The sequence below is a fragment of the Melanostigma gelatinosum genome (assembly GCF_949748355.1).
Source record: "Melanostigma gelatinosum genome assembly, chromosome: 8".
Lineage (NCBI taxonomy): Eukaryota > Metazoa > Chordata > Actinopteri > Perciformes > Zoarcidae > Melanostigma > Melanostigma gelatinosum.
Genome location: NC_136641.1, coordinates 27,507,468 through 27,521,656, shown reverse-complemented (window position 1 = coordinate 27,521,656; position 14,189 = coordinate 27,507,468). Strand labels below are relative to the sequence as shown.

At 45.2% G+C, this 14,189-nt stretch overlaps 1 protein-coding gene across 3 annotated transcripts in view; it reads left to right on the top strand.

The window, feature by feature from the left end:
- The first annotated feature begins 5,232 nt into the window (after nt 1–5,232).
- Nucleotides 5,233–14,189, top strand: part of itpr3 (inositol 1,4,5-trisphosphate receptor, type 3) — a 154,694-nt gene continuing 145,737 nt past the window's right edge. For all 3 annotated transcript variants that reach the window (XM_079274450.1, XM_079274449.1, XM_079274448.1), the window contains exon 1: nt 5,233–5,336. In XM_079274450.1, the coding sequence (XP_079130576.1) occupies nt 5,245–5,336 (92 nt within the window). In that variant the 5' untranslated portion in view covers nt 5,233–5,244. The remainder of the gene's footprint in view (nt 5,337–14,189) is intronic.

The window sequence follows — 14,189 nt, the reverse complement described above, 5'->3', positions numbered from 1 at the left end:
AAAACGGATTTCCAGAAGATTACCGTTAATATCATTAAAGCTTTTAACTCGTCACAGTCGGCATTAAATACAACAAAAGAAGTGCTGAGTCATGAAAAGTGAGCGCCGCTCGTCTGCTCTTCCTGACGAGCTGCTACCTGTCTGAGTCCTCTGACCGACAAGAGAGCGAGGAGCGAGCGTTCTCAATGACTCACTCGTCCACTCGTTGTTCGGTGTTTAAAATGTGAGGAAAAGAAGAAACACGTGTTTCCTAAAGTCTATCACGTCGTTTTGTTTTACCCACAACTCAAAGATATTCACTTTATTGCCACATTTAAGAAGCTGGAGTCAGAGAAACTTCATGATTCATTGAATTGAATCATTTAATAGTTGCAGCTTTAACTGTAGTCAACCACTTTTAGCAGTGAGGTCAGCGGCTTTGATCTCACTGAGACAGACGAGAGGAGACGTGATGCTTCAGTCTGATGATCACTGACGTCTCGTTGGTTTGTGGACGTTTTGAAGTCTCCAGTTCAGCGTTTAGGTCGTCGCCATCTTGTTTTTTTGCAACCAGTGAACAGGAAGTGACCATATATGGACTGAGGAGGAGTGACGTAGAGACGCCGTATACGTCTCTGGCAGAGACCTGTCAATCAGCGTGTAGCCCCGCCCTAAAGCATCCCCTGCTTTATGGTCTGTGTGACTCTAAATGGACCATCATGTACTAAATGAACATCATGCTGTATTGAAGAAGACTTGAAACTAGAGATTGAGACATAAACTCATGTTTACAATGTTTACTGAGGGAATAAATCAAGAGAGAAGTAGAGTCATTTTCTATAGACTTCTATACAACCAGAGGAGTCGCCCCCTGGTGGACACTAGAGAGAATGCAGCTTTAACACATGAAGCTCTGACAGGTGTTACAGTTGCTACATTTGTTACAGATGTTACAGGTGTTACAGATGTTGCCCTCAGAGTGACGGCCTCCATCCATGAACCAATCAGGTGAGCCGACAGGCCGGATAAGGACTCACCGTCCCGCTCAGTCCTCTCAGCTCCTGCAGCTCTATATAAGGTCAGTCTCTACGGTGGAAAGACCGGAGGACAACAGGGGTCAGTGGACACACACACACTCACACACACACTCACTCACTCACACACACACACACACACACCTTATATGGGAGAGAAAGTCGGTGGAAAGTGTTGGTGTGAAGCAACTGAGCGTGGGATTGCTGCTTTCTCTTGAAGGCGATGGAAAGCTGCGGGCTGACGGACACACATAGACACACAGAGACACACACACACACGCACAGAGACACACACACACACGCAGCACACACACACACACACACACACAGACACACACGCACACGCAGTAGAGACCGGGCCACCATGGACAGACCCAGATCCGGCTTCACCTGCAGCCTTGGACCTGCAGTCAGAGCTCCGGAGGGAGGAGGAGAGCTCAGCTCCCGGCAGCAGCAGCAGCGGAGCTTCTCCTCCTCCTCCTCCTCCTCCTCCTCCTCCTCCTCCTCCTCCTCCTCCTCCTCCTCCTCCTCCTCCAGGAGCAGAGCTTCTCCTCTCTGCTGGAGACCCAGGACATATTGCTGGACCCGCTAGAGGGAAGGGAGAACCAGAACCAGGACTGAGAGGGTCAGACTGTCGGACCTGCTGCAGTAACATGAGAGGTGTTCTAAAGGGAGTCTGGCGCTCAGAGACACTACCACTGTAGTCCACAGGGGGCGCCAGAATGAACACAAGATGAAAGTTCTAGTAACTTTAAATAAATCAGCAATTCCCCAACAGAATAAACCGATGCTATGTTGTGTTAGCTTTGGGTCGCGTAAGCTACTGTTGCTGTTAGATGCTAATGTTAGCGATGCTTCCTGCTACTATCGTTGGCTTGTTGCCGCTGGTGAAGGTGGAGCTCATTGTCTTCATGCACTGCTGGTAGTGAACCCGATAAGAATACAGGAGGATCATGTGATCTACGTGAGTGAGTGCAGCTCTGTGTCTGTCCACGGTTAATCTCACAGTCTGCTGCAGTCAACAGTGGGTTTACAGCTGACGGCTAACGGCTAACCGCTAACATGACCGCCGGTACACGCCAGCCAGTTTACGACAGTTCAAGTCATAGAATGTGTTCTTATAGGCATTCAAATGTTTACAAGAAGAAAGTAAAGTAGCATTCCGTAGAAATACTGAAGTAAAGTACCTTGAATTTGTACTTCAGTACAGTACTAGTATCACTCGTAGCCAATAAGTCACATCTCTGACCTGTAACACGACTGATTGTTGTTATTGATCATAACTGTTGTTTCTCTGTAGAAACGTCTGACGGACACGAAGAACAAAACGGCTGAAACTGAGACGTCACTGAGTTTAGAACACGAGAGACAATAAATCAGAGTCACATGCACACGCACACGCACACGCACACGCACAGGTCTAGATTTGTTCGTTAGGGCCTCTCCAGAAACAATCAGCTGTTCGCCTGTTCTCTTCATCACCACGGAGACCGCCGGAACCCCAACTGCCAGCCGTCTCCATGGAAACCCCCCCCCCCCACACACACACACACACACATGTTCTAAACCTCCTAATGAAAGGACAGGTGGAGCGAGTGGACTACTAATTGTTGGCTGTTAGTAATGTTTCGAGCTCAGACTCACTGATCTTTACTGTTTAAAGAGTGTGAAGTATATATACACAGTATAAAGTACAACATGTACCTCTGAGGTGTAGTACAGTATAAAGTACAACATGTACCTCTGAGATGTAGTACAGTATAAAGTACAACATTGAACTTCTCAAGTGAAATACAAGTACATCAAAGGTGTACTTTCGTACAGTACTTGGTGTTTCTGTGTTCTTACAGTAAATTGCGGTTTCCTTTGAAAACTACAAACTTCCTTCTTGAACTTCTTTGAAAGAATCGACTTCTGTTTTATTAAAAGTAATTCTTTTGGTCTCATAACTGTGAAGATGATCGTCATCAGAAGACAAACTTTACTTTTATTGTTTCAGGTTTATACTTTGAAAGTTGTATGTTGAAATGATATTAAGCTGCTCGCTGGAGTTTATGTTCATATTTGATGTTTCTCACTCCACCCTCTGTTCACCTCATTGTTTACCTGTCCTCCTCTTCTTCTTCTTCTCGTTTGTTAGCGTAGATAATATAACGCCTCATTTGCATATTTAAACATCACATTTCAGAAGACTTGTAACACAATAAATAATGTGAGTGATGAAGTGGTGAAGGTTCATGGTGATGTCTATGAGGTCATGTTGTGACTCTGTTCACCTGTAGAGTCTCTAAATGTGAGTGATGAAGTGGTGAATATTCACCTGTAGAGTCTCTTAATGTGAGGGATGAAGTGGTGAATATTCACCTGTAGAGTCTTCTTAATGTGAGTGATGAAGTGGTGAATATTCACCTGTAGAGTCTCTAAATGTGAGTGATGAAGTGGTGAATATTCACCTGTAGAGTCTCTAAATGTGAGTGATGAAGTGGTGAATATTCACCTGTAGAGTCTCTTAATGTGAGGGATGAAGTGGTGAATATTCACCTGTAGAGTCTCTTAATGTGAGGGATGAAGTGGTGAATATTCACCTGTAGTCTCTTAATGTGAGTGATGAAGTGGTGAATATTCCCCTGTAGAGTCTCTTAATGTGAGTGATGAAGTGGTGAATATTCACTTGTAGAGTCTTCTTAATGTGAGTGATGAAGTGGTGAATATTCACCTGTAGAGTCTTCTTAATGTGAGTGATGAAGTGGTGAATATTCACCTGTAGAGTCTCTTAATGTGAGTGATGAAGTGGTGAATATTCACCTGTAGAGTCTCTTAATGTGAGTGATGAAGTGGTGAATAGTCACCTGTAGTCTCTTAATGTGCGGGATGAAGTGGTGAATATTCACCTGTAGAGTCTCTTAATGTGAGGGATGAAGTGGTGAATATTCACCTGTAGAGTCTCTTAATGTGAGTGATGAAGTGGTGAATATTCACCTGTAGAGTCTCTTAATGTGAGGGATGAAGTGGTGAATATTCACCTGTAGAGTCTCTTAATGTGAGTGATGAAGTGGTGAATATTCACCTGTAGAGTCTTCTTAATGTGAGTGATGAAGTGGTGAATATTCACCTGTAGAGTCTCTTAATGTGAGTGATGAAGTGGTGAATATTCACCTGTAGAGTCTCTTAATGTGAGTGATGAAGTGGTGAATATTCACCTGTAGAGTCTAAATGTCTGTAATGTAACTAAACGTCTCTTTAAGGACGTTTCCTCTCAATGAGTTTGTTCTCAGACTCTGATGATGAATCTTCAGCAGTTCTTACATTCACCAAACTTCACTCGTTCATTCCTCTCTGTGTGCTGAAGGCTCACACATCACTCACGCACTCATTCATACACATTTATTAATACAACATGGAAATAATAGATTATTATAGCCTGTTGACCGAATTTACAGATTGATGAAGTGATATAAATATATATGATGAATGTATAAACATTTGACTCTAACATGTCGACAAAAATAATCAAGAACTTTGAGTCTTGCTTTGTTCTGGAAATGTATTGAAGAATTCCACATATACATGTTTAAACAAACATTTTCATAACACTTGTAGAACAACAACGTAACTGTGTTATGTCAGTCATCAACAGTGAGGTTTTATGCTTTTATCTAATATTTAAATGTTTTAAACTGTAAATATGTCACTTAACGTGTTTGTTATGCCTAATGGGGGGGGGGGGCATGTCTGCGCGTGCCTTAAGGCTTGCCCGTGCACGCCCAGTTTTGCAGCTCGTTTGCGTACATGCACATGTATGCGTGTGCGTGTGAATGTGTGTGTTCCTGCGGCAGTGTTCAGTCTTGAAGCTGTCTGTCAGCCTTATCAACACCTTGGCTCACTTCCTGGTTTGAGCGCGCACGTGCACCACCCCAAACACACACACACACGCACACACACGCGCGGCGGGTCTCGTGCTGGACCTGGTTCTGTTCCTCTGGAGCTCCACGTTTTATTCTGTGAACTTCTTCAGAGTCTTTTTTAGTCTCGTGGTGCAGAACCCGGCAGTGAGCAGGAGGCGGACTGACTGAACCCGGATCCAGAACAGCTTCTAGTCCTCCAGCTGCAAACTTCTGGTTTGTGTCTCTGAACTTGTCCTCTCATAAAGGGGTGAGGTAAAGGGGTGAGACAGGAGCTCTGTCTCCGTCTGTCTCCGTCTCTACCTGGACCATCGGTGACCGGCTGCAGGATGTCGGACTCTGCCTCCAGTTTCCTCCACATCGGGGATATCGTGTCCCTGTACGCGGAGGGATCCGTGAACGGCTTCATCAGCACCCTGGGGTGAGTCCTCGTGCACGAGCTGTACCTGTTTAATGTTCCGATAGTTCACATGAAGCCACAGAGACAGTCAGGAAGTGATGCAGCGTTAAACTCAGCATTTATTAAATCAGCTGTTGAATCCTGGTTCCACTTTGATATCAGTCAGTGTCAGTGGACACGCTGTACTTATGTACAATGCACTGAAATATACCACTACTACTTTAATACTTCAATATACACACTGATGAATGTAAAAGCTCCTCTATGAATCTAAACCAACTGTTTAATCCCTCAAATACACTTTAATTAAAGGCACATTTCACCACCAGTTGTTATCATGTACTACTACTCCTTAAATAAAAACACAGACTTGATATACATAAGTACTAATATATATATATATATATATATATATATATATAAAGTACAATATATATATTTCATTTTTTTAAATTTATTTTAAATTTGACATACATTTTACATGAATTGCAAAACAATAGAATCTAAATATCCAACAAGTTTCAAGTGTTACAATGTTGGAAAAAACATGAAGGCTCCACAAGTTATAGATATTAAACTATTGACATGTCTCCAGCCTCTCCTCCCCTCCCCCTCTCCTCCTCTCCTCCCCTCTCCTCTCCTCCTCTCCTCTCCTCTCTGTCTTTATAAAAAAAAGCTGAAATGTGTCACTAAATATAACTCACGAACTAAATCCTTCAGTAACTAAGCTAACTTTTAAGGTGCTTACAGTAATACCTGGAAGCTTTGCCCAAATATAGTCTACGTGTGTTAAACGCTGTGTTTTGTCAGGGAAATACTCAACCCAACAAGTTCTGGGAAGTCCTGGAATTTTACATCAGAGAAGCTGCTGTGGAACAATCCATCACACGCACGCACACACACACACACACGCGCACACGCGCACGCACGCACGCACACGCACACGCGCACGCACACACACACACGTTGCGCTCCCTGTCTCTCTGTCATGTCAACATGCAGGTTGTTGCATTATTCTCTAAGAGGACGTACGAAGCCTTCGGGCTCGACACGCCGGCTGTGATGACATCATTTTCTGTTGCTATATAAGAAGTGGACGTAGTCATGGTGACGTCATCCATCGGTTTGTGGACTGATGTTTTGAAGCCTCGAGTTTAGCAATTTAGTCGTCGCCATCTCGGATTATGGCTGCAGCCATGTTTTATTTTTTGCAACCAGTGAACAGGAAGTGACCATATATGGACTGAGGAGGAGTGACGTAGAGATGCCGTGTACGTCTCTGGCAGCAACCTGTCAATCACTGTGTAGCCCCGCCCTAAAGCATCCCCTGCTTTATGGTCTGTGTGACTCTAAATGGACCATAATGTACTAAATGAACATCATGCTGTATTGAAGAAGACTTGAAACTAGAGATTGAGACATAAACTCATGTTTACAATGTTTACTGAGGGAATAAATCAAGAGAGAAGTAGAGTCATTTTCTATAGACTTCTATACAACCAGAGGAGTCGCCCCCTGGTGGACACTAGAGAGAATGCAGCTTTAACACTTGAAGCTTTGGAGAACTTTCAAGAACCGGAGGTTGTCTCCTTGTATGAACTGAGCTTCACAGTCGAAGTCACAGCGCCCACTACAGGCTGCAGAGTTCATCACAGTCACAGTATAAAGTGTTGGACAGAACAAACATCCTGATGATTAAATGTGTTGGTGGAGTCTCAGCTGGAGCGGAAGCTGAAGATGTAGCGTTGGTCCTGAAGCTGGCACTAGAGGAGCCGTCATGGGGTCACTGAGGGAGCAGGAACGGCCTCAACACATCAAATAATGATCCAGATTATTTGATCTGGATTTAAGGAAAAGCTAAATACATCTTAACAGGATGTGTTCACATTATTGTGTCCACCCCCTGTATCAAACGGCTTCATAGACGTACAGTGGGTTCATGGTCACCTTCACACACTGTGTAGTACTTCCTGTCTGTGGTATTTGTACACTAACACTCACTGCAGCTCACAGACTCTGTGTATTACTGTTGATTATCTACAGTGAGGTAGTTTAAAGTCACATTATTGTCTTTCATGGTGTTGTTGTTGTTCACTGTCAGACCGACATAACTTCATAGAGGACTGAAGATTAGATTACATTCAGCTTTATTGTCATTGCACAGAGTTCAGGTGAGGAGAGGAGACAATGCAGTGGAAGTCCAGGGTGCAGAGTAACGTACAGAATCAACAGGAATGTATATAATAAATATAGAACGTACAGTAAACAGAAGGTGGGGCTACTTCCTAGAACATGTAAGGATAAATCTTTAGTGCAGGTGTAAGTAAAGGTTATGCTCATATTAGACATTATATAGAGAATAAACAGCTGCAGGCTTTCATAATACACCATAGAGCCGATGCTTACAGTATAGATGGTGGTAGAAATACACTTTATAGTCAGTATTTTACAGACTGTGCAATATCTGTACTGTATGTGACAGCGCGGAGTGTAAAAATGTTCGGTATTGAGAGATTATCAAATGTCTGGTCCAATTCATAACTCGTTGACTGACTGCTGAGTACTCAGCCGGTCGCATGCATACATCGCTGCTTGTTTGTGCGTTTGGATGCAGCGTGTTGTGCGATGCTTTACAGCCATAAGTCACGTACATCACTGTTTGAGAGTTGGCTAACTGTAAACTGTTTTGACGGTGTGTTTGTCACGTGGAAACACAGCTGAGTGAGATTCATTTCGTTTTTGGTTCTATGACGTGTCTCCTGTATTCATCGCCGCTTGTTCTGTGTTTGACGACGTCTCGCAGCACGTTGGTGTTGATGAACACTGAAACAGGGAACTGGTGCCAATGAAGAATTCATTATCGTAATACTTAATGTGAAAGGAAGAATTCTGCACACACATGTGGCTTTGGACCTCAAATGAACCTCAGTGATACAGCTGTAACATTGGCGGATATATTGCGACATCTAACGGCAGTAGCAGCCACACTGTAAAGATCCTTGTGACATGTTCTAGTTGCTCTTATTGTTAAAGTGTGTGTTACTTCCTGTCTTCAGTTCTGCAGCTTCGAATAGTGAATATTCTGAAACAACCTGAAACACACACAGAGAAAGTGGCAGCTATGTGTGGTTGTATGGCAGGAAAAGGAAGTGGTACCAAGTATGTCCAAGAGAGATTCCGTGTGTGTGTGTGTGTGTGTGTGTGTGTGTTTCCTGTATTGCGGTCCTTCACCCACTCTTGTGTATTTGACTCGATCTTGACCTTTTGCAGCTTCTCCTTCGCGTTCAGCTTTACTTGTTGACTTTCACTGGCTCCCGTTGGCCTGAACAGAACAATGGGCCACACTAGCATCATGCTAACAGCTGTAAGGAAGGAGAAACAATGGGCCACACTAGCGTCATGCTAACAGCTGTAAGGAAGGAGAAACAATGGGCCACACTAGCGTCATGCTAACAGCTGTGAGGAAGGAGAAACAATGGGCCACACTAGCGTCATGCTAACAGCTGTAAGGAAGGAGAAACAATGGGCCACACTAGCGTCATGCTAACAGCTGTAAGGAAGGAGAAACAATGGGCCACACTAGCGTCATGCTAACAGCTGTAAGGAAGGAGAAACAATGGGCCACACTAGCGTCATGCTAACAGCTGTGAGGAAGGAGAAACAATGGGCCACACTAGCGTCATGCTAACAGCTGTAAGGAAGGAGAAACAATGGGCCACACTAGCGTCATGCTAACAGCTGTAAGGAAGGAGAAACAATGGGCCACACTAGCGTCATGCTAACAGCTGTAAGGAAGGCGAAACATTGGGCCACACTAGCGTCATGCTAACAGCTGTAAGGAAGGAGAAACAATGGGCCACACTAGCGTCATGCTAACAGCTGTGAGGAAGGAGAAACAATGGGCCACACTAGCGTCATGCTAACAGCTGTGAGGAAGGAGAAACAATGGGCCACACTGGCGTCATGCTAACAGCTGTAAGGAAGGAGAAACAATGGGCCACACTAGCGTCATGCTAACAGCTGTGAGGAAGGAGAAACAATGGGCCACACTAGCGTCATGCTAACAGCTGTGAGGAAGGAGAAACAATGGGCCACACTAGCGTCATGCTAACAGCTGTGAGGAAGGAGAAACAATGGGTCACACTGGCGTCATGCTAACAGCTGTAAGGAAGGAGAAACAATGGGCCACACTAGCGTCATGCTAACAGCTGTGAGGAAGGAGGAACAATGGGCCACACTAGCGTCATGCTAACAGCTGTGAGGAAGGAGAAACAATGGGTCACACTAGCGTCATGCTAACAGCTGTAAGGAAGGAGAAACAATGGGCCACACTAGCGTCATGCTAACAGCTGTGAGGAAGGAGAAACAATGGGCCACACTGGCGTCATGCTAACAGCTGTGAGGAAGGAGAAACAATGGGCCACACTAGCGTCATGCTAACAGCTGTAAGGAAGGAGAAACAATGGGCCACACTAGCGTCATGCTAACAGCTGTGAGGAAGGAGAAACAATGGGCCACACTAGCGTCATGCTAACAGCTGTAAGGAAGGAGAAACAATGGGCCACGCTGGCGTCATGCTAACAGCTGTGAGGAAGGAGATGTGATTGAGTCCAACACGTTGGTCCAGAGTGGAACGATCTATCCTATTGGATCCAGTGACGTGAGGTCTGGTTTAGACATCTACGTGTCCACAGGTCAAAGTTTAGGTCCAACGCTTCAGTTCCTAACAGCAAGCATCTAAAACTGATTTGTTTGAAACTTCCGATGAAAATATGTATGGAAGTCAACGGCGAGAGACAAATAATTATCTGAAGCTGTTTGAATTGTGCCATGAATTATATGATGTTTGTCAATTTAAAAGATAATTTTGCGCGTCAATAAAGTTGCAGTTTGTCATTTATTAGTAAAAGACTGAAAACACGTAATTAGAAAGACTTCTCATCCAGAAGTGTTTAGTTCCAGGATGTTCTCACACTAAAACAGCTCTCACTCGTTCTTTCTCTTCCCACCTGATAAAAAAGAATCGCTGGAACATTTGGAACATAGCTAAGCTAAGCTAGCTAGCTAGCAAACCAAGCTTACGGCTTTCTGGTTTTCAGCTGTGGAACGTGAATGTGAGCATCTCGGGGAACGTTAACGGCATGTTGGCTTTGCAATCAAAGGAAGTCAAGACATCAGCCATCATTTCTTCCATCGCAGCCTTTGAGCGAACACTAGAAACCAAATACCTACAAAACTAGTGTTAGTTTAGCATGCTAACGTGCTAAACTAAGTGAAATATGAATAACTCTTCATTGAGTGTGCGTTTGAGTGTTTCTGTCCTCCGCCCGTTTAATCAAGCAGAATGAACCGGACTCAGAATCAGAATTAGAATCCGTTTATTGCCATGGTATGTTGAACATACAAGGAATTTGACATGACGGGAGGTGCGTAACATTTAACAACAATCAACAATGCAAAGTAGAAACAAATTAAATTTTCAGAAAATATAAGATAAAGTGAAATATAAAATAAAGTAGAGTGCACAAACAGACAGATAACAGGACTATAGACCAGTGAGATGAAGTGTAGTGTGAAAGTGTCCAGTGTGATAGAAGGGTGTGCGGGAGTGACCGGTGGGACTTTGTCCTGGGGAGGACAGAGTCAGTGGGGGTCCCGGGCTCTGTTAATGAGCCCGACTGCCGACGGGAAGAAACTGTTCATGTGTCGTGAGGTCTTGGTCCTGATGGACCGCAGCCTCCTGCCAAATGGAAGGGGCACAAACAGTTTATGTCCAGGGTGAGAGGTCTGTCCTCTGAGGAGGTCGGTCCTCTGAGGAGGTCGGTCCTCTGAGGTGGTCGGTCCTCTGAGGAGGTCTGTCCTCTGAGGAGGTCTGTCCTCTGAGGAGGTCTGTCCTCTGAGGAGGTCGGTCCTCTGAGGTGGTCGGTCCTCTGAGGAGGTCTGTCCTCTGAGGAGCTCGGTCCTCTGAGGAGGTCCTCTGAGGTGGTCTGTCCTCTGAGGAGGTCTGTCCTCTGAGGAGGTCTGTCCCCTGAGGAGGTCCTCTGAGGAGGTCTGTCCTCTGAGGAGGTCTGTCCCCTGAGGAGGTCCTCTGAGGAGGTCTGTCCCCTGAGGAGGTCTGTCCTCTGAGGAGGTCTGTCCTCTGAGGAGGTCTGTCCCCTGAGGAGGTCCTCTGAGGAGGTCTGTCCCCTGAGGAGGTCTGTCCCCTGAGGAGGTCTGTCCTCTGAGGTGGTCGGTCCTCTGAGGAGGTCTGTCCTCTGAGGTGGTCGGTCCTCTGAGGAGGTCGGTCCTCTGAGGTGGTCGGTCCTCTGAGGAGGTCTGTCCTCTGAGGAGCTCGGTCCTCTGAGGAGGTCCTCTGAGGTGGTCTGTCCTCTGAGGAGGTCTGTCCTCTGAGGAGGTCTGTCCCCTGAGGAGGTCCTCTGAGGAGGTCTGTCCTCTGAGGAGGTCTGTCCTCTGAGGAAGTCTGTCCCCTGAGGAGGTCCTCTGAGGAGGTCTGTCCTCTGAGGAGGTCTGTCCCCTGAGGAGGTCTGTCCTCTGAGGAGGTCTGTCCTCTGAGGAGGTCTGTCCCCTGAGGAGGTCCTCTGAGGAGGTCTGTCCTCTGAGGTGGTCTGTCCTCTGAGGAGGTCTGTCCTCTGAGGAGGTCTGTCCCCTGAGGAGGTCCTCTGAGGAGGTCTGTCCTCTGAGGAGGTCTGTCCCCTGAGGAGGTCCTCTGAGGAGGTCTGTCCCCTGAGGAGGTCCTCTGAGGAGGTCTGTCCTCTGAGGAGGTCTGTCCTCTGAGGAGGTCCTCTGAGGAGGTCTGTCCTCTGAGGAGGTCTGTCCTCTGAGGAGGTCCTCTGAGGAGGTGGGTGTGCTCACTGTGGTCTGTGGATAGATTGAAGTTGATCGTAGCTCTGCTGAGCGTTGAGTCGGTGTCTGTGGTCAGACAGTCAAATATCTGTCGGATGTGTATTTGTTTAACTACAAAGCACTTTCAGCTGCTTTACATCATTTTGGCATTTTGTTTTTCGACTAATCGTTTCAGCTTTAGACTCTTTAGTTTGTAAGTTGACTGACTTTTGCTGTCCCACAATGCATTTCACAGGAAACATTGTTGGCTGATTCAAGTTTCAACAGAAAATCTGAATCTGTGGTTTCATCAGAACTTCTTATAGGCGCTGCTGTGAATCAATGAGCAGACTTCATGTTTGATTCAACATCGTATTTCATGAACAAACATTCATCTGTTCCTGTAAAATCTAGTTGATCATTTATTAAACCACAAAGTTGAGCAGTTTAACCTCCAGCTGTTCTTTATTTAAATCCTTTTGTACCGTTGATCTCTGGATAAGACTCTGCTCCAATGTGTAAACGTATAAAAAGAAAAAAAGGGCGTAACTGAGACGGAAGCTGTCACTTATTTATAGTTATTAACTGTTAAAGTTCACACTGGAGTTTCTGTTAGTCAGGAACACTAAAACTGAGCTGATTGAGTCTCAGTCTGTGATGGAAAACACACAAATCCATATTCAAATCTGGTTTTCCTGCAAGAGGGAGGAGGAGGAGGAAAAAACAAACCACATTTTACAGACATTAAACCTTCTGAGAGAGGACGCAGAAACAAATCCTAACTACTCAACTTTTAGTCCGTTTTAGAGTCACTCTGAACCGTAGAATCGATCACTATTACACTGTCTTTAATGACATGCAGCAAAAGTCAGCGATCAGACTGAAACGTGGGACGTTGAGCGTGTAGATATCAGATGATTGACCTTTTTACAGTGTTTAAACAAAGGTGAGGTCCTCAACAGGAGCACGGTGTCGAGCTGTAAAGACATTAATAACCAGAGATGGAGGATGAAACCTAAACAAGTTGTCTTTACAGATCCGTGTGCTCTGAGTTAGCGGGTAGATACATTAGCAAGTGTTTCAGTATTTAATGTCCAGATACAAACATGTATGTGGAGGAGAAACCTGGTGTGTAACGTTACGTGTTTCGCTTTAAAGAGTGGCCGTGTTCACTGGTGACTCTCAGACAAACGTGTCCGTAGTTGCTTGTAGAGACGACAGCTGTTGAAAGCACCAACAGAACATTTATCGCTCAATATTCATACATGACCGAAGAGCTCCGTGCGATATGTCGTCGTCCGGTATTTCTTTATTCTGACCGGCACTGCTGTGAAGTCCCTCTTTTCTTTCCACCGTTATAACTCTCAGCCATAGACGCTGTTGGTGTATCGGTTTAAAGAGGGACCGTGCTAACTGGTGACTCTCAGCAGATTGTGTTGTAGTTGCTCGTACTGAGAGCAGCTGTTGTAAACACCAACAGAACATGTGGGTCTCCTCGTAAAAGACTTCAATCCCTTTAAATGTCTGTTTGTTATCGACCAAACATTTCTGTGAGATACTATGAGCAACCACAGACGCGTTGGTGTGAGAGTCACCAGTTAACACGGTCACTTGTTACACTGAAGCACCTGGTGCTCTGAAACGGTCGTGATTTAATTCAATGTTTAAAGCTTGTGAACTCATCTGGATCAAAACAACAGAATAACGTGGGCTGTAGAGCTTTCAGAGAAATATCAACGTTGGTGTAAATGTTGGCCACAAAATATGAAGAAATATCAGCGCAGACATTTAGTGGTTTTACAATAAGAAATGTTCTGCAGTATACAAGACGGTTAACTCAGGTTTCTGAGAATCAGTCCAGCTGAACAACGTGTTCGTCACTCAGTCAACACACCTGAGTGACTGAGTGTGAATCGAGCAATCAGCAGAACGCACCTGGAAGCACCTGGAAGACAGACAAAAGGGCTGAGAGGCTGCTGTAGTGACGGACGACTCTGTGGGGGGGGGGGGGAGAGAGAGACACAGAGAGAGAGAGAGAAATGTGGGAGGAAG